At 45.9% G+C, this 22,860-nt stretch overlaps 2 protein-coding genes across 6 annotated transcripts in view; both read left to right on the top strand.

Moving 5' to 3' along the window:
- IL17RD (interleukin 17 receptor D) overlaps positions 1-5,671 on the top strand; it is a 63,036-nt gene extending 57,365 nt beyond the window's left edge. For all 3 annotated transcript variants that reach the window (XM_045832457.1, XM_045832456.1, XM_045832458.1), the window contains 2 exons: positions 786-1,722; positions 2,513-5,671. In XM_045832457.1, the coding sequence (XP_045688413.1) occupies positions 786-1,722; positions 2,513-2,625 (1,050 nt within the window). In that variant the 3' untranslated portion in view covers positions 2,626-5,671. The remainder of the gene's footprint in view (positions 1-785; positions 1,723-2,512) is intronic.
- An 11,960-nt stretch (positions 5,672-17,631) lies between these two features.
- Positions 17,632-22,860, top strand: part of ARHGEF3 (Rho guanine nucleotide exchange factor 3) — a 321,899-nt gene continuing 316,670 nt past the window's right edge. The window contains exons 1-2 of one of the 3 annotated variants that reach the window (XM_045832233.1): positions 17,659-17,731; positions 17,857-18,013. The gene's annotated coding sequence lies outside the window, so the exon portion shown is untranslated. Of the gene's footprint in view, positions 17,732-17,856; positions 18,014-18,188; positions 18,365-22,860 lie in introns of those variants that run through there. The other 2 variants (XM_045832234.1, XM_045832236.1) reach the window with 2 other exon arrangements.

The raw sequence follows: 22,860 nt of genomic DNA, 5'->3' as shown, positions 1-22,860 counted from the left end.
TGAGAATGGTCTGGGGAGGTGAAACCCTCTGAGGGAGCCTGGTTTTCTTCCCCCACCTCAAATGCCCTGCCAGAATCCCCTCAGGCTTTTAGAGGCTTTATATAGATGTGACTATGTAGATCGCTGTTAGGTCCTGATGGAAGATGCTGGTCAACCCCAAGTGAGTTAACCAGAGTGGCCATGTTACTGCAGTTCACCACCCTCTTTAGTCACTGACCAACTGGTAACCAGCATGACTTTGAGAGTGAACAGGGAGGTCCTCTTGTCACATTCTTTGGACGTGAGCCACGCAGCATTGTGAGTGACTCTGGCAACCAGACCTGAGCTCCATTTTTCAACCCACTTTGGGCCCCTCATCCACATTCCTCCATCATCACCTTCCAGCTTTCTCTTCAGGACCTGTCCTCCATGTGGGCAGCCTCACTCATCAGGTGGACCAACTCCAGTGCCTCTGTTTTCATGCTCTGCACCACACTCTAAGCTCCTTGAGGATGTCATATGCATTATGTGACTTAGGCAGGTTGCTAGAAGCTTCATGCTTCTGTCTCTTTGCTTGCAGGAGTGTCAATGATCCCACATTATGCTAAATTGAGGACATGATGCAGAGGGTCTGGTATGCGACTTATCTATGGAGTGTTAGCTGTTCCTTGGGGCTGGGTAACCTTGGAGCAGCACATAGCAGTGCTAATAATGATTAAGGGAGAGATGGTGTGCCCTTCTTGTAACATTTGCTTTCTTATCCAAGGCTCCAGGCTGTATGTAAGTGTGGGTTCTTCTCTTTCCAGGTGGCTCTGGACCTATGGGAAGACTTTAGCCTCTGCAGAGAAGGGCAGAGAGAATGGGTCATCCAGAAGATCCACGAATCCGAGTTTATCATCGTGGTCTGTTCCAAAGGCATGAAGTACTTTGTGGATAAGAAGAACTACAAGCACAAGGGAGGTGGCCGAGGCTCCGGGAAAGGGGAGCTCTTCCTGGTGGCTGTGTCGGCCATTGCAGAAAAGCTCCGCCAGGCCAAACAGAGCTCATCGGCCGCGCTCAACAAGTTCATTGTGGTCTACTTTGATTATTCATGCGAGGGAGATGTTCCTGGCGTCCTGGACCTGAGCACCAAGTACAAGCTCATGGACAACCTTCCCCAGCTCTATTGCCACCTGCACTCGGGAGACCACAGCCTCCCGGCGCCAGGGCAGCACCCGGGACACGTCAGCAGGAGGAACTACTTCCGGAGTAAGTCCGGCAGGTCCCTGTACGTCGCCATTTGCAACATGCACCAGTTTATTGATGAGGAGCCAGACTGGTTTGAGAAGCAGTTCGTTCCCTTCCACCCTCCCCCTCTCCACTACCAGGAGCCAGTCCTGGAGAAGTTTGACTCCGGGTTGGCCCTAAATGATGTCCTGTGCAAACCAGGGCCCGAGAGTGACTTTTGTCTCAAGGCGGAGGTGCCCGTCCCTGGGTCTCCGGCCGACTTGCACTCGGAGGGTCAGCATCTGGGCCTAGACGAAGACGCGGAGGTCGGGCCCAGTGCCATCGGCAGCTCGGTCCTGCAGCCCCTGCTGCATGCAGTGAAAGCTGTCAGCACCTCGGGCATGCCTCGGGACTCGGGCATCTACGACTCCTCTGTGCCCTCCTCCGAGCTGTCACTGCCCCTGATGGAAGGGCTCTCAGCAGACCAAACAGAAACGTCCTCGCTGACGGAGAGTGTATCATCCTCCTCAGGCCTGGGTAAGGCACTGGGGAACCCAGAGTGCCGGTGGGTCGGTTCCAATGCAGGCCGCAGCATTTGTTCATAATTCTGAAATCTGTGAAAAGTGTTTTTCTAATTTCGGTTTGCTAGATAAGTTTGCTATTCTGCAAACTTGTCTGGCACTGAAACCTGATGGGAAGTAACACAACTGCCTTGATAGCCTCAATTTATCCCAGGTAATGGGAATGTTCACATGCGTGAGCTCATGCTAAATTACTGTGAGCACTCCAGTCCTATGTTATGTAATATAGAGTATGTGCATTATATCACCTTACCAAACTCCCAAAACATCTGAAGACCAAGATGCAGTGGGCCCCAGTGGTATTAGATGAGGTTCTGGGGACCTGGATCTTTGCTGGGATTTGCAGTGTTCACTCTTCCCCAAACCTCCCAATGTCCTTAAAGCCGTACCTGTTGAACCTGAGGTTCAGGGACACAGTAGTGTCTCCATCACAGCTTAGCACAGGCTCCAGGTAGAGCTCTGTAGGAGGACCCACTTCCCCAGGGAGCCTCTGCAGGATGCCCATGTCTGGCTGTTCCTTACTGTGCCTGTGACTAGTTGCAGTCATGCATGCAAACCCTTGACCCTCAGCTAAGGGAACTAGGGCTCCTTAGCAGCATGCATGTGCTCCATCTTGAACTGATTGGGACGCTTGCCTCGTTTGTGTAAAGCCTGTAGTCCAAACCCAGATTCTACCACGTCTGGCCTGAGTGCCCAGCCCAGTGAGGTGCAATGACATGTGGCTCTGCCCTCTCTTCTTTTCTTAGGTGAGGAGGACCCTCCTGCCCTTCCATCCAAGCTCCTCACCTCTGGGGTGTATAAAGCAGAACCTGGTTGCTACAGCTACACTGGTGAACTCTACACGGCCGCCCCTTTGTAATGAAACTGAAGAGTCTAAGCATTGCCACTTTAGCTGCTGCCTCTCTCTGGTTCCCCAGCTCATCTCTCTGGTTGGGTAGCCCACTTGGAGCTGAGGTCTCCTACCAGGATGTTTGGAGTGAAATTCATGCCAGTACTTGTTCTCCTTGCCCCTACTCTCTAACATATCTTGGCAAAGTCTTCGATTTTCTAAAACCATGTGGATCTTTGAAAGGCATGTCCATAAGATCTGACAACAGCTTGCCATGTTAGGTCAGACCTTGGATTAGAGCCAGTACTGGGAGGTAGGGAGGAAACATGTAAAGAGGGACAGGAAAATACCTGCACTGATTGTTCAGACTTAATTTATCTCTGCAGACTTTGCCCATTCACTGTTGGCTGCTTTGATTTGAAATGCTTTGTAGAAAAAGCACTTTTAATGCTATTACAACCATAGAAATCAAGTGTCAGTCTATCTGGAATCCATGTCATTATAGATATTACTGTCCATTTTTGGTGTGGCACTTATGATGCCATGGATGTGAAAAAAGGCCTAGAAGATGACTGAATATATAATCACCTTTCATAAAAATGAGTCTTTATGTATTAATAGGTGACATGCTGGCTGAGAGGGGGCGATTGCAGGGCCAGGACAATCATCTACGCCACTTTTTCTGAGATGGGTTGGTCAACATGCAATGACACCAGGGCTTAGCAGCCAGGACCACCTCCTGGTTTGAGTAGGCATCATGTAAGGGCCAGATCTGGCTGCCAGGCTTTCCTGGGCTACATTTACTGCACTATACCTCAGATGTTGGTGTCTGGAATTTTATTTTTAAGAGACTGATTGATACATGACTGGGCTGTAGTACTGGAAGTTGCAGTTCATGTGTCTGTTGGCCTCTGGTCTAAAGCTGTGTCTAAAATATTTGGGGTGAGAATCCACTGAAGTACACAGTGTTGGAGATGGTGGCCATTTGATCTGCTGAACTAGTTTTGACTAATGACAAGCCTCTTTTTAAGAAGGTGAAAAGGAGGGGACTGTCCCAAAGATGAATGTGCTCTTCAAATATTGTCTAAAGAGGACATGGAACCTGAAATCAGTAAATTTTTGAATCTTAAAGTATTACCCCCACAACCAAGCCTGTGACTCATGTTTCACTTTGTGTTTATATTGTACTTACCCAATGAAAGATTTGTCTCTTGTGCTCCGTCCTACTAAAAACAGCTATTCAGAGTTTAGGAAAGAATTTTCTATAGAAAGAAAATGTAAATGTTCTGTTTTTATGAATGGCTTCTTCTACAGAATTCCTGTTTCCAAAGGGGAAACAGTTGTTCACTTCTCCTCCCCATGTCCTTCTGGGAATGTGAGCATCCTTTTCCACCTTTTTCATAGGAGTTGTTGGCTTTGACACCCTCTTTTCTCAGCATGCACACCAGGGACCATGGTTTTGACTCCAGCAATGTTGAAGGGGACACAAGGAACATCCTGAGGAGGAGTGGGAGGTAGAAAGGGGCAGGATTTCTCTTTCCAAGCACATGCTTGGCAGGTGGGGGAAGGTTTACAGTCCTCCTGGAAAGAAGAGGTTTGTGTGCATTTTTAATGCAAATGCTGTATACCCTGCTCTGTGAAGGCAGCTGGCAGTTTCCTGGAAGAAGAACGTGATTGTCTGTTCTCTGGCATTGAGTTTCCTGCAGCTGCTCTGAGGGAGAAACAAGTGAGCAGCAGAACTGCATGCCCCAGAAAACCAGACATCTTGTTGGAGAAGAGACATTCCATGTTGTTGCCATGGAATACAGGACTAGCAAAGAGCTCCTGTCCACATGTGACTGTCTTGCCATTCCATCCTTGGCATGCATTCTGTGAAGGAGATTGGTCAGTTCAAACTTGGCCAACATACGAAAATTCACTTTGAAACATTATGAGAGAGATTTCTTATTGAGGCTAAATGGTGCGTGCCCCAAAGGAATGAGTAAGAGCCACTTTTAGGATAGATGTTCAGCTTCACATGTGAAATAAGGCATCTCTGAAAAAGCAACCCCAGTGACAGCATGGTGGACTGGGGAAGGGGATCATCAGCTGGGCTTCATGGGCAGAGATTGCTAAATGAATTCACATATGAAAATGAAAGGGAAAAAGGTACTAGTCCAAAAGTCAGCTAATGTTTTATTTTGGATTTAGGGTTTTGGTATTTACTTTGAAATGCTAATGTTTGTGATGTTCAACAAAATCAAACTGATGTACCAAGTAATGAAACCATAGTGTGAATGCCTAACTCAGTAAGTTGAGAAGTCCAACTTCCTGTTTTCTGTCTTACTGGTTTCTCTTTTTTTTTCACCCTCCCCATCTCATGCTGGGAATAGAAATAATTGCTTTATAGGCAAAGAATGTGTTTAAGCAGTGCTCCATATTTTGACTCAGACATTGTTCCAGATAATGGAAATGATAAGCTGGAATTAAGATCAAGGTTCTGTAAGTCACAGGCTTTTAAACAATGGGGAAACAAGAAATAGAATATAGGGATGATCTCAATGAGTCCCTGGTTTTGAGAGTCAAGGGCTTGTATAGGTAAGTTAGATGGTGTCCTCTGGACAGGAAAACAAATGTAAATCCAAGGTTCCAGGTAACCAAGAAGCCTGCAGGTAGTTGAGGGTAGGGAGCTGGTTGTTTATCTTAACTCATCAGTACCCTACAGAAAGGACTTAGCACTTGACGCAGTCAGCTTTTCCAGGAGAGTGATCAAGGAGGTAAAATCCCAGGTCAAGGTGAGCTCTTTCAGAGATCAACTACAAGCAACGGTGACCGTCTGGATGGTCCCAGTACAGCCACATAATGGGCAGAAGAAACTCCAGAGAGCCCAGTCCTGGGCCTTTGAGCCACACTGATCTCTAGAAAGAATCAGAAGTTCATTCAGGTCCAGGCCCTGGTGGGAGACCCAGCCAAGTAATGGTTTAGGGTTGGCCAAAAAGTCCATTAATGTTTTTTCCATATGATAACTCTAGTAGTGCTTAGTTGCCTTTAACTTCACTTGAAACTGTTTTGTTAGATTGTATTGTGACATTGTCATATCGGCATGCATTAAAAAAATCAAAATTGGCGAATTTTTGTATAGCCATTTTAATATTGAAGATGGAAGAAAATATGCAACATTTTTGGCATATCATGCTTTATTATTTCAAGAAAGGCAAAAAAACGCAACTGAAATGCAAAAAAAGATTTCTGCAGTGTTTGGAGAAGGTACTGTGACTGATGAAACATGTCAAAAGAGGTTCGCAAAGTTTCTTGGTACTATTGATGTTCTGGCCAAACAGTTCTTTGCTGTGAGGCTGCCTTATGTGTTGGAAGATGTTTAGCAGCACCCCTGGCCTCTGCCCACTAGAAGCCAATATTGGGAGGCAGCTCGCTGACATTCTCAAAATATCCAAATCAATAAGGTTATTGGTGAAAATGAAAAATGTGTTTTTTATTTTATGAAAAAAAAAACCATGCAGACATTCTGGCCAACCCAATATTTTGAGACAAAAATGAAATGGGGCCATAAAGTCATGAGACAGAGTTTCTGGTTGACATATTAGCAGTAACTAAAGATAGTCCCAGATCAGAAGTTCAAAAAATGTCTTCAGCAATGACACTTGCTAAATGTCTAATGACAATGACATTATTGGAATCAATGTGTCATAACTTAAGTTCATGAATGTTTGTCAAAGTTTACTGCTACTCCTTTATAGCCACAATTTTTTGTTGTTGTTAAATAACAACTTCTAGTCTCAAGTTCCCTGACTTAAGTGTAAGTAAACAGAAAAGCTGTCCCCCTAATGTGGGATCCCTAATGTGGGATTATTTGATTTTTTCAGACCCCTGCCCCAGGGTTGAGCATCTTTTCTTAAAAGGGTGGGGGGGATTGATTTTCTTGGAGAAGAAATAAGATACCCTCCTCCCCAAAGAGAGAAAACCCGGCTGTCGGCAACTGCTTGAGTACTAATTTGGCTCTCTTAGCGGTAGGAATTACTCTTCATGTCTTCATTGGAGAGAAGTGGGCAATGCCAATGTGAAGGTTATTAGACTCTTACATTGTTAGTGAGAACTGCTACCCCTATTTAACAGATGGTATGCCTTTGGGGGCACTAGTGTTGCAGGACAGTTGTAAAGATAAAGAAGGTTTAGTTTTAAATGGCAGTGACATGTCCTCTCAGTGATGGGGATATCGTAAGTCATGGTGGGGACCCTGGCAAACTGAAAGGCTCTTCTCCCACCTACAGCAGGTATTTACTCCTGCCAGTTGTGGCCACCCATGGTTGCCTGATCTTCCTATATTTCAAAAGAAGCTGGGAAGCTGCATTTTTATATGGAAAAATCTGATTTGCATGTAGTGTAGTAGTAGTCTGTTCAGACCCAGCAGAACACATGGGTGGACCTGATTTGGCCCACTAGCTGCCAGTTTGTTACTCACCTTTGCTTTATAAGATTTGAAATTAAAGGCATACATGGTAATTAGAGATGTCTGATACCACCAGAAAACGCTCTTGCTAAACACAGTCGGTAGCTGGATTGCTTCTTTCCCTCATTGCTTCCCCAAAGAAATTTCATATGACTGTGGATGTATTTGAAATATTTTGATTGCTGCTTTATATTTCATGGTGTCTTAAAAGAAAGGTAAGCTAGTTATTAATTTTAAAATCAGGTTTATGTTCTTCTCATTTAAAAATAGGACATTTAAAACAATTTTCCTTAAACTCTACAGCCTGGAGGACTTGATTTATCATTTTAGCTCTTGACTTAATCAGTTTTTTAGGTGGTGTGCGATTCTGCGCTTAGGCCAAGACTTAAGGAAGCACAGGCATTGTGGGTAGTAGGGCAAGGAGTGAGTGTCCACTAGAGCCAGGTATTTGCATTGTCTTCCACTTTAAATGACCTGTGAATTGACTCTGTTTTGGAAGTGTGAAATCATATAAGGAGAAAAGCTTTTCCTGGTATTGAGATACCAGTTAGGAGCCATCATTGGGGTATGGGGTCATACTTGCTGTATTACCTCCTTTCCAGGCTCAGGGTGAAGATAAAAGCAAGTCTGACTGTAAGCCAATAGCTTTGATTTTGATTTCAGAGTTTTGGGGGTGGGAGAAAGTTTGGATTATCTAGCATGCTCCCCCTGACGACAGACAGGGCTGCGCCTGAATTATTTCAAACATATGGCTGTGGATGGGATTCTGGGTTTTCAAAAAAGGAGATTCTGTAACTTATCCTGCTGATCAGATAGTTCTTTGTATGTCTTCCTTATAGAAATTCAAATCAGCCTTCTTTTGTTCAGCGTGCAGTGGAAAAAGAACAGCTGGTCACCTTCCCTGTATTTGAAAACCACAGTGAAGTCATTCCCCTGGTGTTTTTATTTCAGTGATAAATAATCCCACCTACTTATGCCATTCTTCATAGCTCTTATTTTCTAAGGGCTTAGTAATTTTCACTGCTATTCTTTTTCTCAGCTTCACACTCAGTTTAGTTGCCCAAGTAGAATCTGGTGCCTGATTCACGTTGGTGCTTTATGTAGGCCAAGCTCAGAATGGGGATTACAGGGAAATTCTTATGTGCCAGCTTCTCTTACTACTTAAAAATATAATGTCACTTAAAAAATATCACCCTTATTCATTTTGAGGAGTGTTTGATTGCCACATTTTTTCTTGGCAATAGTAGTCCTTATATATGGGATTTCCTCTGCCTCTTGTGGTCAGTGTTTGGTACTCATTCCTGATGCGTTTAATGTAATTCTTGAGCTGCTTCAAGATACTCTTCAAGATCAGCTCTTACCTTCTGAGTGGCAGCTATCCCTACCTCCCAATTTTGGATTCTGTTTTTACATATCTCTAACATCTCCTTTAATTCATGAGTCACAATATTATTCAATGGTGTAGACTTCAGATTGACCACTGATGAGCTAGACAGTAGTTGCTAAGGGATAATTTGCAAAGAGGTCAAGTGAAGACCTCTTGGTAATTTTGATCAGTTGTCTTCTCTCCTGGTCTTTGGTTCCTCTCCAAAATTCAGCTGTGACCACAGACTCCCCCAGGAGCTTTTTTATGTTCTAAAAGGCTGCAGCTATGACTCTGAACTCACCCAGCCCTGTGAGTCTGGAAAAGCAAACACACAACCAGAAGTCTAACAAAAGTAAATCTCTGTGACTGGTTTATGTCATATAAAACTTCAGTAGATAAGATTTAAAGAAGCAATCTTTTGTTCATACATGATGTAGACAAAGCTGACCACTCCATTCATTATACACACAAAAAATTACCACTGGGTAATACTAATATGTAAACATCTGTTTTTTTTAAGGTTTTATTTGTCTTGAAAAAAGCATAGTGAGTGTGGACAGAGAAAAAACTTTTGTAAAAACCAAATGTGTTCACTTAGAGAGTAGGTAACTTCTATTTTCACTGTTAGTTTTTTTTTTTTTTATCCCTTTCCTACTACAGAAGCTCCCTGTTAGTGCATTCCAGGGGGAAAGCCTGTGGAGCATGGTGGTTACTGCCATTGTCCTTGTTTCATCACTAAGTGTGTCCCTTGTGGTGGAATAGTGAGCACTGACAGACTGTAGCAGTGTGCTGTATTTTTACATTGGAAACAATGTCTTTTGATTTGTACATAATTCTGAATAGGTGACAGTAGATCACAGCTGACATTTGCAAAATGATGTTTTTGTACCTTTAGAATTTTTGCATCAAATAAAGTGTTTTGTTTTAAGAATGTGGTGGTTTATTATTATAGATCATCTTTACAATTTCCTGAATAGCTATGGTTCCTAGCCCAGTTTTCTGAGGGTTCTCCCTCTGAGAAGGGTGGCAATTATCCAGGGTGAGGAGGTGAGGGTGGCCAATATGTCTTGCACTTTAAAGTAAGAGAAAAGGAACCTGCTGCCTTTGACCATTTACCTCGCCCTCCAGTGGGCAAGTGCCTATTGCCTCTGTGGTGTCTGGAGCAGGAACAGGAATACTTAAATCAAGAAGAAACTTGCTCTGGCCGAGTGGCTCAGTTGGTTGGAGCACCATCCCATATACCAATAGGTTGTAAATTTGATCCCCAGTCAGGGAACATACCTAAGTTGTGGATTTGATCACTGGTCAGGGCACGTATAGGAGGCAACGGATTAATGTCTGTCGGTCTATGCCTGTCTCTCTCTCTCTGTGCTCCCCCCCCCCATTTTACTGTCTAAAATCAACAAACATCCTTGGGTGAGGGTTAAAAAAAAGGAATAAGAAACTTGAGTCTCAGAACAAGTGGACTTTCTTTGTAGAACTTTGAAAAGAACCTTGGAAATTTGGAAGCCACTAATGTATTTCCTGTCATTAATAGAAAAAGAAATACCTGTTGATTCTTCTAACACATATCCTCTCACCTCCTTTGGGCTCTGTGCTCTTGAGTTAATTTCTTGGAGTCACTGGCATCAGGGTCAGTTCCTAGTTCTACTACCATCACTGTGAACACACAACTGCATTTCTGGGCCTTAGATTCTCACCCACAGAATGGACCAATCAAAGGCTCTGCTTCACAGGGTGATGTACATAAAGTACTTGCGTGTAGTACAGTTGCCTCTTGACCAATATGAGTTTGAACTGTATGGGCCCCCTTATCTGTGGATTTTTTTTCAATAAATACAGTCAGATAAGATGCACACATGATCCCTCCATATCCCCAGGTTTTGCATCTGCTGATTCAGCCAACCACAGATGTGGAGGGCCATTACCTGAAGGATATGGCAGAGGTTAGGTCTTTGGAGCATAAGATTTTATTTTATTTTTTTAGAGAGAGAGGGGAAGGGAGGGAAAGGAAGAGAAACATCAATTAGCTTTGCAGGATGACGCCCAGCCAACTGAGCCACACCTGTTGGGGGAGCATAAGATTTAAAAAATTGTGTTTTCCTTGTTTACTTGTTCCTTCCCCCTCTTTCCCTCCCTCCCCACAGAATGAGTGGTAAAACAGCTCTGAGTGAAGCACTGTTGGTTCCTGAGAAGAAATTATATCAAGTTCTTGCCTCATATACCGTGGCATAGCCTCACTGCTACTCTTCAAGGTGGGTAATCTTACTGTCCCCGTTTTATAGATAAGGAACCTGAGGCTCAGAGAGGCTGCCACTGACTCCTGATCTCACAGCTGGTTAGGGGCAGAGCTAGGATGTGAGCTGTGGCAAACCCTGCCTAGGCTGCTCATGTGTCCCCTTGGCAAAGGTCTCTCCATCCAGGTAGAGGTGGATTCCTTAAAGTATCCGTGTGTGGTCAAAGGCAGTAGAGAGCTTTCCTGTAATGGAGTGATGGCAGAAAGGAAGTTAATGCAGACACCCTTCGAATGTTAACATGACTAATTCCTGCTCTGAGTGCTCCTTGTGTCTTTTGTCACCACAGCCCGGTGTGGAAGATGCTGTTAGCATCCTCACTTTTGAGATTCTGAGACTTGGAAATCAGGTATCTTTGCAGAGGGCACAAACAAGGAATTGGCAGCACTGGGATTCAGATGTCTGAAGCATCCTTATCCTAACTAATAGGGTACACTGTTCCTCAATATAGTTTATGAGGAAAAGAAAGAACCTTGAGTAGCAAGTTATGTTGAGTTGGTTCCCTTCTCAGTCTAAATACTGAGAGCAAATCCTGTTCAGAAGTTAAATAAATGGATCTAAAAGGGCTCGTCTGGGTGAATCTCATTAAGCAAATGCTGCAATAGTGAATTCCTTTCCCTTTCTTACATTAAGATAAAAGTTGCCATTAGTACTTTCTATTAGTGGGGAAAAATCCTCTTTGGACAGCCCTGATTTAAATCCCCTTTGAGAAGCCCTACTTTTTACTGTGGTGTTTGATAGCAGTCCATTTTTACAGTGGCTTAGGTGTCTTAGGTAGCCAGCATCTGTGGCATTCAAGCATTCTCAACTTAGATCCCAGTGTGCCCCTTTCTCCATGCCAATAGGCAAGTGACTTGACCTGGTTAGTTTGTTTTGTAGAAATGCAAACTTTAGAGGTAGCAAAGACCAGCTTCCCCATGTAGGCTTTAATCAGAAAATAATCTCACTTTGCTTTAACTGAGTAAGAGACTACAGGCAGTAAGCTAAGCAGATGGAAGAGGGAGGAGATGCAAAATACATCTGCTATTCTGGGTGTAGTGGGTCCTCACCCCCACCTCCATTATACCCTGTGCTCACTGTCCACAGGAACAAAAACAAGTGGTCCAAGAACAGGAGAGGTAGGGGATACAATCAAGGGAAGGATGGACACAAACATGGGGCAAGGCATTTTGCAATGAGACAAAATTTGAGTGGATTCTTTGGGTTTAAGGGGAAGTAGTACAAGATCGGTGGGCTTGGCTCTCTGGCCTCTTTCGGGAGGGGACACTGCACCATCTGTCACATCTATAGATGATACAACCTTTTTACAACATTCATTTGAAATTTTTAAAGGATGTGCTGGGAACACAGTGATTAAGGTACACACATGATCCCTGCCCCCGCCAACTCCATCTTTTTCTACATATGGGACTGTGGGTAAATCACCTAATTGTTCTGAGCCTCTGTTTTTTCATCTTCAGTGTAGGCCTAATACCCACAGCATAGGAGTATTATGAAGATTGAGTGTAATGGGGTCTATAAAGCACCCAAGGCCGTGCTTGGCAAGTGCTAGGCACTTAGTAAATAGTAACTATTAGTTATTCTTTGCAAGAGCAGGTCTTGGGCTTTTGGGGGGTCATATGGAGATGGGTGGGAGAGAGTTCCCTGCTCAGAGGATCTTCAGCCCAGGGACCATGCCTGGCTGATATGATGTTCGTCCAAGAAGGAAGGGGTGGGCATTGAGGAAGGGGAGGTGGTCCTAGCAAAATTAAATTAAGAGAATAACTCTGGGATTATTAACAGTTAACTGTACATAGACTGTGACAGTTGACCATGAGCTCCTGAGATTTTCTGATGTTCCATTCACCAGGCTCCTCTTTTTCTGGTTTCTTTCTAGCTCCAATAGAGACACATTTATCTGGGCTTGTTGCTTCAAGGCCCCTGTGCCAGACAGATGACCACGCTCCACTCTGGATGTGAACAAAAGCATTTCTGTAATCAACTATCTGTATGAGGTCATGGGAATTTTCTGAGTTTTAGAACTAAGAAGGGGGCAGAGATCCAATAATAGTCCTTCAGGATGAGATGCCTCTGCCTGGTCTTTTCCACTCTTGCAGGTCATAAACTTTCCAGGGAGTAGGCAGGTGTCAACCTCCAGACAAGATGTAGGTGTTTCCCACTGGGCCGGGCCAGGCCAGGCCCGGCCACAGAGCACTTTCCATGAAGAAAGGTTGGAGCATGTCTGGTGGCAGAACGCAAACCAGTCAGATCCTGTCTTTCATTTGTGTACCTGAAGTTAGATGTACTTAAATGTTCTGCACAGATGTGTATGATTGTACATTCTTACTGAGATTATTTTACCATATTAGCATTATGATTAAAGAGGGGCTTTGGTCTCAGGCATTCTTAACGTAGATCTCAGTCTGCCCCTTTCTTCATGCCAGTAGGCAGGTGACTTGACCTGATTAGGGCTTAGTTTTCTGTCTGGAAAATGAGTCATGGTTCTAACAAGGCTATTGTGAGGCTCGAATGTGAAGCGAAGTGCAGTTCTGGGTATAGAGCCTAGCATGTGGTTAGCCCCCTACTGATGTGGGTGTGGTCACCTGGGGTAGGTTAAGGGTTGTGCAGTTATAAAGGGGGATCCCCCAAATGTCTCCTTCACCCCTGGCCTGGGTTGCTGATGGCCTAGTTAACAGAACTGGATTTCCTGTCTCCTGGAGGTCTCAGTTCTGCGAGGCACCTGGCAATGGCCTTCTCGGGAGATGGCTACTTGATCACATGGCACTCCCTGTTTGAAAACACCAGTTACTCTGGAGGTGAGCTCCTGGCCCTTTGCAGACCTTTTCTCTCCACATTCCTTTCTTCCTCTATTGGCATATCAGGCTTTTTTGAGATTCCTGACTCATTTGTTCCTTCCCTGAGGCCTTTGCATGTGCTTTTCTTTTGCCTGAAATACCTGCTGTCTGTCTCCATTCCTCCTTTGCAGTCAAACATTCCCTGACCACTGTCTGACCTGGTCTATGTCCTTCCATGCACCTCAGGAGCTGTTAGCTCAGCTTGTGTGATTATGTAAATAATACCTTCAGGGCACGACCCAGGTTGGATTGAATAAGGCATTTCCTACTCTGAAGCCTCTGTTAGTCTTTCCACTCCACTCAGCCTTGCTTCTCAGGTGTTCCTCTAACCCAGATTATGTGAGTAGAAAGGACTTGCTTTCAAAGAAGCCTTATTAACTATGTGCAGAGTATTGCTTAGGCCTGAACAATAAGACCAACACCCTAAACCTTACACAGGCATCACTCTCCCCTGGGTGAGGACTGTACCAGGTTTGTGTTGCTTCATCAATATGATGTTCCACACCTTTCCCAAGCCAAAGGAGGGTGGGGGGAAGACAGAGGGGAAGCATCAGTCCATCTCTACGGTGCTACAGGCAGAAAAGTTGAATGTCCCTTTCAGTAATTCAACTTCCAGGGTTTTCTCTTTAGGATATAACCAGAAATATGAGTCAAAGTTTATTGTGCAAAGGTTTTCATCACTAAACATTACCTCTGATACTGAAAAATGAAGAATAAATCAAGTACCAGTCAGAATTGATTATAAGAAGAGGGTGCATTCAAACAGTAGAATAGCAATTTTCAACTGGTGGGCCGTAAGAATTTTTAAAACATGTAGTTCCTGACAATTTACTCAGGGGTACTGATCTCTTTTCTCTTAGATTGTCACATAAAAAAATGACAACAGCCAACACAACAATAGCCATCTGGTGTGAACAAATCAAAATTATACCTATTGTTTTGTCAGGTTGGCAAAAAATACATTTTTGGGGGTGCCACAGAATTTTAGTAGTTTATGGGTGCCATGAGATGAAAAAGTTTACAAATTTCTGCAGTGGACCAGCAAGAGGCCTTTAATAATCACGTTATAGAGGAATATTTCATGACAAAGGAAAAGAATCACAGTAAATAAAAAAATAAAAGATACAAATTAACAGTGGTTATCTGCGTGGTATGATTGTGGTAGGTTTTATCTTACTCTCAGTATATCTCAGTGTTTTCTACATTGTTTTACACTGAGTGGTATTATTTCAGTGTTTTTTTTTTCACCTGAGGACATGTTTATTGAGTAGAGAGAGAGAGAAACATCAATCAGTTGCCTCTCATACATGCCCTGACTGGGGATTCAAACTACAACTTGAAGGTATATAGGATGATGCTCCAGACTAGGAATCCAAACTGAGCACCCGGCCAGGAATCAATGGGTTTTATACATCTGGTTGCACATAACAGCAAGTGTTTATGGACCCCAGTGAGCACTGGAAAGCCCGGGTGGGTGGTTTCAGAGTCTGGCACTTGCCCTTGGTCATGCTGGTCATGCAGTTGCGTTCTCTGATTGTGCTATCTGGTACCTTACCTCTGGGCCCTCACCATACTTTCCACCTGCCATCAGTCAAAGTACATTATCTGTTCTTCTCACAGTCTATGTGGGAGCCTTCTACAGCACTCTGGCTTTCCCAATTGATGATTTAGTGAGGTGACTACCCTGGTTCCCTCCCCCTCCCCAGCTATCCTTTCAAGAGTTTGGGGTGAATTCAAGAATATACTTTTATGAACTGATCATCAATATCTTCTGGCCTATCTCTGGATAGTAACCCACATTGCCTGCTTATCCCCTCCCTACCCCCTACCAAAGGACTCCCTTTGGGTGTATCATCTCTTCCCTGAATAGAATCCCAATCTCAGTCCAGGGACCAACACCCCACCTCCCCGTCCTGCCCCAGGGCCAAGCGGCATGGGTGGGAGGGGATGTGCACTGCAAATAAATGCTTGTGGAATTAAGTTGATGTATTTTAATCTACAGATTGTACTTATAAATCTGTACTTCTATATTTCTGGAAACCCTGAATTATTAAATAGGGGAAGTTAAGGAGTTTGCCCTTAGTAATAATAGAAGTGCATTTTGCTTTTGCTGTGTACTGGGAACTTTCAGTCACTATATCTGTTCCTCACTCAGCTGCCTGGACCTTTCAAAGGTCAAGGTCTGGGGTCTTGCCTTGGCCATCAAGGCCTCTCAGCTCCTTTCCTCCCCCACCTGCCCCTCTCCAGAAATGTACCCTGTGCTCTCTCACCTCTGGGCTTCCACACCTCCTGTTCTCTCCACCTTTTCCCTGCTTGGTTCCCTGACTGTCAGGGCTCAGCTGAGGTCCACTTTCCCAGGAAGCCTCCCTAAGCCTGAATCTGGGCGGGCACTTCCCACAGTCTGTCTCTTCCCATATCCTGCTCCCTGACTGCCCAGGTTGGGAGAGGTCTGGCTGTTTCATCAGCTGTGGCTCATATGCTCAGGGAGTGTGTTTGTCTTGGTGACAGAGTTCAGAGGCATATAGAGATGCTCAAATCATTGTTAAATGGAATCTGTGGAAATAAAACTTTTATCTTTGACCAGGCTGTTAGTGTGTGTCTGAAGTGTCTGCTGAGATCTGAGCTTTTATTGCTTAATCAACAGGGCTGTCTGTAGCAGGGATATTCCACAGTGTAGAGCAGGGAGAATTCCAAAAGAAGTTTTAGGGGAAAGGTTGAGGACTGGGCCTCTGGACACAGGTTTTACCCTTGGAAATGTAGTGCTGGGGAGGGTGTGTGTTACTTGAGCAGGAAATGGGTGGTTCAAGAGGCACTGAGTTTGGGGTCAAGAAGCCCCCTTGAAGCTGTAGTGGAATGAGGTTGCAGCTGTTGGAAGGAAAGTTGGTTTCCTCAAGATGCTCAGTTTTGGGCCTAAAAGGCAGGCTGTGAGTCAGGAAGAGGCCACCCAACACTTTGGGGCTAAGTGGCGGAAGGAGGAACAATGAAGAAAGTCTTAGCTATGCCAGAGCAAGTTCTTAACACCTCATACTGGTCGTGGAGCCTGAACTGGGAGAGAGACATTCCAGCTGCTCTCAGGACAGGTGAGTCTCAGGGAACTCTCAGCTGCTCACCCTCTGGAGGGAGTAAGGAAGTACACTTAGGACCCTGGTCCTGCCACTGACTGGAGGAGGATTAGCCTGGCAAGAGCCTTGGCCCTTGAGCTGGTGCTGACTTTGCCTCAGTTTCTTCATCTGAGAACTAGGCCCACAAAACCCCTACATCGACGAGGCTGTTATGAATGTTGAAGTAGAGGAAGCACCAAAAATACACACCTGGCACAAGAAAACAACTAATGAATTTTGGCTTTTTATCATCATGGAGCCTGTGGTTTATGGCATTCTTTTTTCCTGAGTTTATGAAGTCCTGCGGACAGTAGACACTTATCTGTCGAGTGAATGAATGAATGACTGCAAAAAAAGTTTTATTTAGAGTCCCATGTTTATTTCCCCGCGGCTGACACCGGCTACTGCTGGCTGCAGTGTTTTTCAGGCTCAGCGTCTGTCAGCTGATAAACCTGCGATGACTGAGAGCCTGCTACTTGTGGGGATTCCCGCAGCTGGTGGCTTGGCCGCATTCTCACCCCCACAATCGAGGAAAATGCTATTTGGGCAAGACACGCTGAAGGTCAGCCTAGTGGCGAGGCTGGGGCTCCATGCATAGGCATCCCCCGCCCCCCACCGCTGGGGCGGGAGTCACTACAGTCCCCTCCTTCTCGGATACCTGTCCCTTCAGCTGACCCCGGGGTTTGCGCAGTGACTTCTAGTCCCAGGGACCGGGACCCAGGGGAGGGCTAAGCATCCCTTCCCTGAGCCCCTTCCCTACTGGGTAAATTCTCTCCTCTGGAGTCTGGATTAGGAGGCAGGGGGTGCCCCAGGGGCCAGGTTACCTCTCCTCTCTTAGCCTTTCCAGGGAGCCGGCAGGACGCGGGGAGGCGGGAGTGCCCAGCGGTGGCCAGCGGGACTGCGCTGGGCTTCAGAGCACCCGGTTCCGCCCCACGGGGGTCTCGGGCCCGCCTCCTGCCCACGTGGCCGGCAGGACCTCCCAGCCCCCGGCCCCGCCCCACTCCGGGGTGCCTTCCCCTCAGCTGCTGCCACCCCGGCTGAGGCTGTGGGGTGCTCTCCAGCCCAGCAGGGACGATCCTGCCCTTGGTGCTGAGGTGAGTGTGGGTAGCTGGCCAGGAACCCCGCCCCTCCGGGGACACTGTCTCGTGCTGGCTCCTCCTCTGCTTTAACCCACAGTCCTGAACCTGGATCCCCACCTCCACCTCTGTCGCTCACACAGGGTCTCGGTGTTCGGTGCTCGCAGCAGGTTCTACTGGCTCCCTGGGCTGGGGGACCTGGAGCGCTGGGAGGCGCCCTGGGGGCAGCACAGGTGGGCCCGGCCAACGCCAACCCGGCCAACACGACCTGAAGGGGCCGCTCCCTCTCGAGACCCTGAGGTCAGTCTTTGGGTAGCTCTGGGACAAAAGTTCCTGGAGCCACTTCCGGGGAGGGAGGCGTCACCTGTCTTGGGACGGAGCCCCTTTTCCCGTGTCTTCCCCAGCCCTGGTGGGGCTCCCACAGGCCAGAGCTGTGTAGCGCGCTGCAGGTCCTGGTTCGCAGGGCCCATAGCCACTTCGCCGCGGAAGACCCGGCTTTGGGCGCGCAGGGTGGCCCCTGCGTTTCCGGGCCCACCCTTGTGCCTGGGCTGCATCTTTTAAACTGCGGAGCCAGAGGATCCTGAGATTGAGGCGAGGGAGGTGGACGTCGAGGGGTTAAGATGAACCTCTGTGCCTCGTAGCCAGAGACTGGTGAGCATTTTCTGAGTGTGGAAGTTGTCTGAGCCGGTTGGGTGGAAATGAGTTCCCTTGGGCTTTGACACGAGGAAGAGCTGCCTTTGCATTATCAGCAGCCTCATCACAGGCTTGGACATCGCTGAAACAGAGCGGCTTCTTCCTAGAGTATTCTTGCTTCACTTAATGGCCTGAATGGATGTACTGGTAGACACTTATTTTAAAGCTTTTTATACACTATCCAGGTATAACCGCTTTGTTCCGTGGGGTGTGGAAGAGAAGAGCTTTGCTATGTCTGGTTTAGGTGTGTAGTCTTGGACAAGTTACTTTACCTATCTATGCTTCAGTTCTCTCGTCTGTAAAATGGGGATGATAATAATACACACCTTAAAGGGTTGTGTGAGATTAAAGTTCTTAAAATTGTGCTTGGTACTAGGTAAGTTCTATATGTGCTAGCTGCTCTCATTATTATGGCAGACACTTGTCTAACAAGGCATTCTCATCCCTAGCTCCCCAGTGAGGTAGGTGCCCAGCCTTTTGCTCCTTCTCTTACTGAGGACCTGCATTCTTCAGACAGGAGCTATGGTGTCCCCTTTAGCCCTGAAACACTGGGGCTTTGCAGTAGCACTTAATATGATTAACTGGCCTTGTGCAAAATGTACCTCAGTGTGAGATTAGAGATGACTTTTGTCAAGGACACTCTTGGGAAATGGGGTCTCAGGCCTCCTCTGGAAGCTCTAGGGTGTAACTGTATGTTTGCCTCTCTGTGGTGGAGTTGATAAGGTTTCATTTGAAATCCTTCAGGGCCCCTGACAGTCTAGTCTCTGTGACGGTGGGAGTCTATTTTTTTAGGTGCCGAAGGGCCTGATCTTGTCCCCTACCCTACAGTCATTCACCTCCAGCAGATTGTCCCCTTAATCAGCTTCCCTAGCACATGCTGCACCAGTTTAGTTCCTTCTGGCAGTGGTGACCACAGACAGCAGTTCTGGACCTGGGGCTTCAGGGAGCTCCCGAAATGTACATGAAATGTTTGGAACCTGGGTGTATGTTTTTCTAGATGGGACTCTTTTTGTCATGTTCTGCAAAAGGGCTGTACCTCATGAAAGTGGAACTGCTGGTCGGGAGATGTGGGTTTCTCACTCCTTGGATAGGACAGGTGCACATTTTTAGCGAGTCAAGATGTCAGTATTATCTCTGTCTCCCAGACAATGGAAGGCACATGCGTTTCTTTATGCCCTCATTCAGGGCATACCTTCCAGTGGAAAATTCAGATCTACCTTGACTTGAGAAAATCTGATAAAGAAGTCAATTGGGGAAATGAGAAAGCAGGCCATGTGAGGAGGCAATGTCGGCCTATGGTGGGGCCTTCAGGATGGGATGCAGTTCATGAAAATTTGAGCTCAGGCTGTCAGGAGACTTCTCAGGGCCTTTGCATGTGCTCCTCCCTCATCAGAGCACAGTCTTCCACTACTTCTCATGTCTGACACTTTCTTGCTCTGTCCAAAGCAACCACTTCCCTATTAGTTTCTGTCACATTCTTCCATTGCATTTTTTTCATGGAGCTTACCTGAAATGGTTTTACTCATATATCTATGGGTTTATTGTCTTCTTCCACCCAGGAGAATGTAGAATCCAAGAGGGCAGAACAGTTGCCCAGTTTACTGCTGAACTCTGGCCCCTGGCACACAGTAGGTGCTCAATAAATGTCCTGTGAATGAGTATTGCTGAGTGAAATGAGTGAGGCTGGGGAGCTTTTAAGAGTAGTAAAACACGAAGAAACTGGCCATTAGTTGGGAGTTCTGGGTTAAAAGTGACCTTTAACATTCAGTTCAACCTGCACTTGAAACCACCTTTGCAAATTCTCTTCCTAGTTATTGCTAACTAGAGCTTGAATTCTCCAGTGACAGGGAACTTATTGCCTACTGAGACAGCCCATTCCATTAGGGCAAAGATATGGGATGCAGAGAACCAGATAGAGTCCGTGTACTTACTCCAATAAGGACAAGATGTTGCCTCAAGGCTTCTGCACACTACGACTCCAGTCCTGGGTTACTCTGCATCCTGATCACCCTTCATCTATCACTTCCCATCCCAGTGATCTGCCTCTATTTCTGTGCCATCACTAAGGTTCTTGAGCCCTCAGTATGCTACCAAGTTTATGCCATCAGAGGGGGCCTGAGGCCAAGAGGCATCAAGAGAAAGCTGCTGGCCCTGGCTGGCATAGCTCAGTGGATTGAGCGCGGGCTGCAAACCAAAGTGTCACAGGTTCGATTCCCAGTCAGGGTACATGCCTGGGTTGCAGGCCATGACCCCAGCAACTACACATTGATGTTTCTCTTTCCCTCTCTCCCTCTCCCTCTCTCCCCCCTTCCCTCTCTAAAAATAAATAAATAAAATCTTTAAAAAGAGAGAGAAAACTGCTGTAGTTTAGGGACCTTCAAGGCCAAATTCTGTATTGTTCAGGGACCCTGTACATTGGCAGTGGAGGTGAGTGGAAGTGGGGGAAAAGAGGGTGGACTCTGTTTCTTTCATTCTTGTTCTGAATTTTCAGAATCATCCCTTACTCTAATAATTGTAGCCCTAGTTATATTTCAAAAAATGAATCCTTGGACCCATTATCTTAATGGTTTGTACAAGAAATTGTCTGATTCATACCACCTTGCATGTACAGATTGAAACTCAAGTGAAAGTGAAATGTTTTCTGGTTATCATGTCAGTTCGACTTTCTGCATGGGAGATCACCAGTGTGGAGTGGGGTCTGATATGGAGTGGTTTGGAGATAAGCTTTTCTTTCTTCTTACTTGAGTGAAAATTGTTCATTTAGATGTGAAAATGAACACACTTTTTTAATCTTAAAAAAAAACAAGACTGAGGAATACCGTAGTTAATTGAAGTCATATCTATGTGTATGCTTTAGCCACTTGGCTCAGCTTGTTTACTTCATTTATTCAAGACTCATTTATGGATGGAGAGTTCTGGCACTGGGCCACACAACAGTCGGAAAACCAACTGTGTTCCTCCCTCATGGAGTATACACGCGGTAGTAGAGATGGACACTGGGCAACTAGATCTATAATATGATGTCAGGGGGTGTGATCAGTGTAATGAAGAGGATGAACCTGGGTAAGGGGATACAGAGTGACTGGGATGGAGGCAAAGTTGGTTTGATCAGGGAGGGTCTCTCTGAGGAAGCAACATTTAGAAATCCGAGGGAATAGTTACGTGGGTATCTGGAGGAAGACCATCCCATGCATTTGGAACCCAATGTTGTGGTTGAACCCCTGGCTTGGCCAGTCAGTTCTTGAGCCCTGGATGTGGTCTGTCTCACTGGGGAAGGGAGAGGGAAATGAGGCAATGTGGGCAGAACCCCACCCCCATCTCCTCCCCAAATCTTGGCAGGTGGTTGGAGTAAGATCTCAGCATTGTGTGTTCTCTGGTTGACCAGAAGGCTTGTGCCTTCTTTTCCAGAGGGTAAGACCTGAAGTGATGGATGTTTCCTAAAACTGCTTCTTGGGCTATGAGCATGAGTTTGGGGGGCACTGCTGGAATTATAATTCTACACACAGTAACATAGTAAGATTTGCCTCACCCACATGCCCTGGGACATGGACTTTTGTGTCATTTGGTTATTTCCAGTTAATCACCTAGAAGGAACCATCTAGAGTTACTTAGCAAGGCTTTGATAAAAAAATGAAAAGGTCAAAATGTGTAGGACTGTGGACCAGGAGATGCTTGCTTCCCGTTCTTTCCATTGATTGGTTGCTTAAATGATCAATTGATGTTATTTAACACAGCATAAGATTCCTGAGGCTTAAGACATGAGATCTTGGTTGTATAACCTTTAAGCACTAACCTAACCTTCTGAGTCTTGGTTTCTTCATCTGTAATATTGGGGAGAAGGTGTGGCATGAAGGCTACTTGGAAAAAGTGACATCTAAGAAGAATCAAAGGGTGGGGTGGAAGGAAGAGAGAACAGTAGATGTAAGGTTCAGATAGAGGTAGAGTGTGTGTGTATGTATGAGTTGGAGTATGCTGTGCAAAGGGAATTGATGCAGCAGCAGGTTAATCTGAATGGTTGTGCCTTGTGCTATGGACTCCTCTGTACTGACATCCTCAGATATTCCCTACAACTCTCCTGTGGCACAATCCCTCTTACTATCCTCATCTTCTAGGCCAGGACATTGGGATGTGGAGTGATGAATAACTGCCAACTGGGCTCTCTGGGCTGTGCTCAGTTTTATCAGGAGAGCTGCAGGATCTTTCCAGAAGATTTATTCAGTGATGTCCAGGGAGGTGGGTGTTTTTACGTTTCTCTGACAGGCCTTGCTTTGCTGCACATCTCCCCGGAGCCAACTCTGGGAGACCAGAGGGTGCTCCCAGCCAACTGTTCAGTCCCTGGCACAGTGAGGGTTTGTTGGGGTGTTAGGTGGGTGCTTCCTGCTCACTGGTGGCCACTGGTGGAGGAAGTTATTGTCTTCCTTTCCCACATATCTCCTGGATTTTTCAAGGAGGAC

The sequence above is a fragment of the Phyllostomus hastatus genome, unplaced genomic scaffold (genome assembly GCF_019186645.2).
Source record: "Phyllostomus hastatus isolate PE091 unplaced genomic scaffold, TTU_PhHast_1.1 phas_contig_16, whole genome shotgun sequence".
NCBI classification, from domain to species: Eukaryota; Metazoa; Chordata; class Mammalia; order Chiroptera; family Phyllostomidae; genus Phyllostomus; species Phyllostomus hastatus.
The sequence above is the reverse complement of the archived record's forward strand: the minus strand, read 5'-3'. Positions and strand labels throughout refer to the sequence as shown.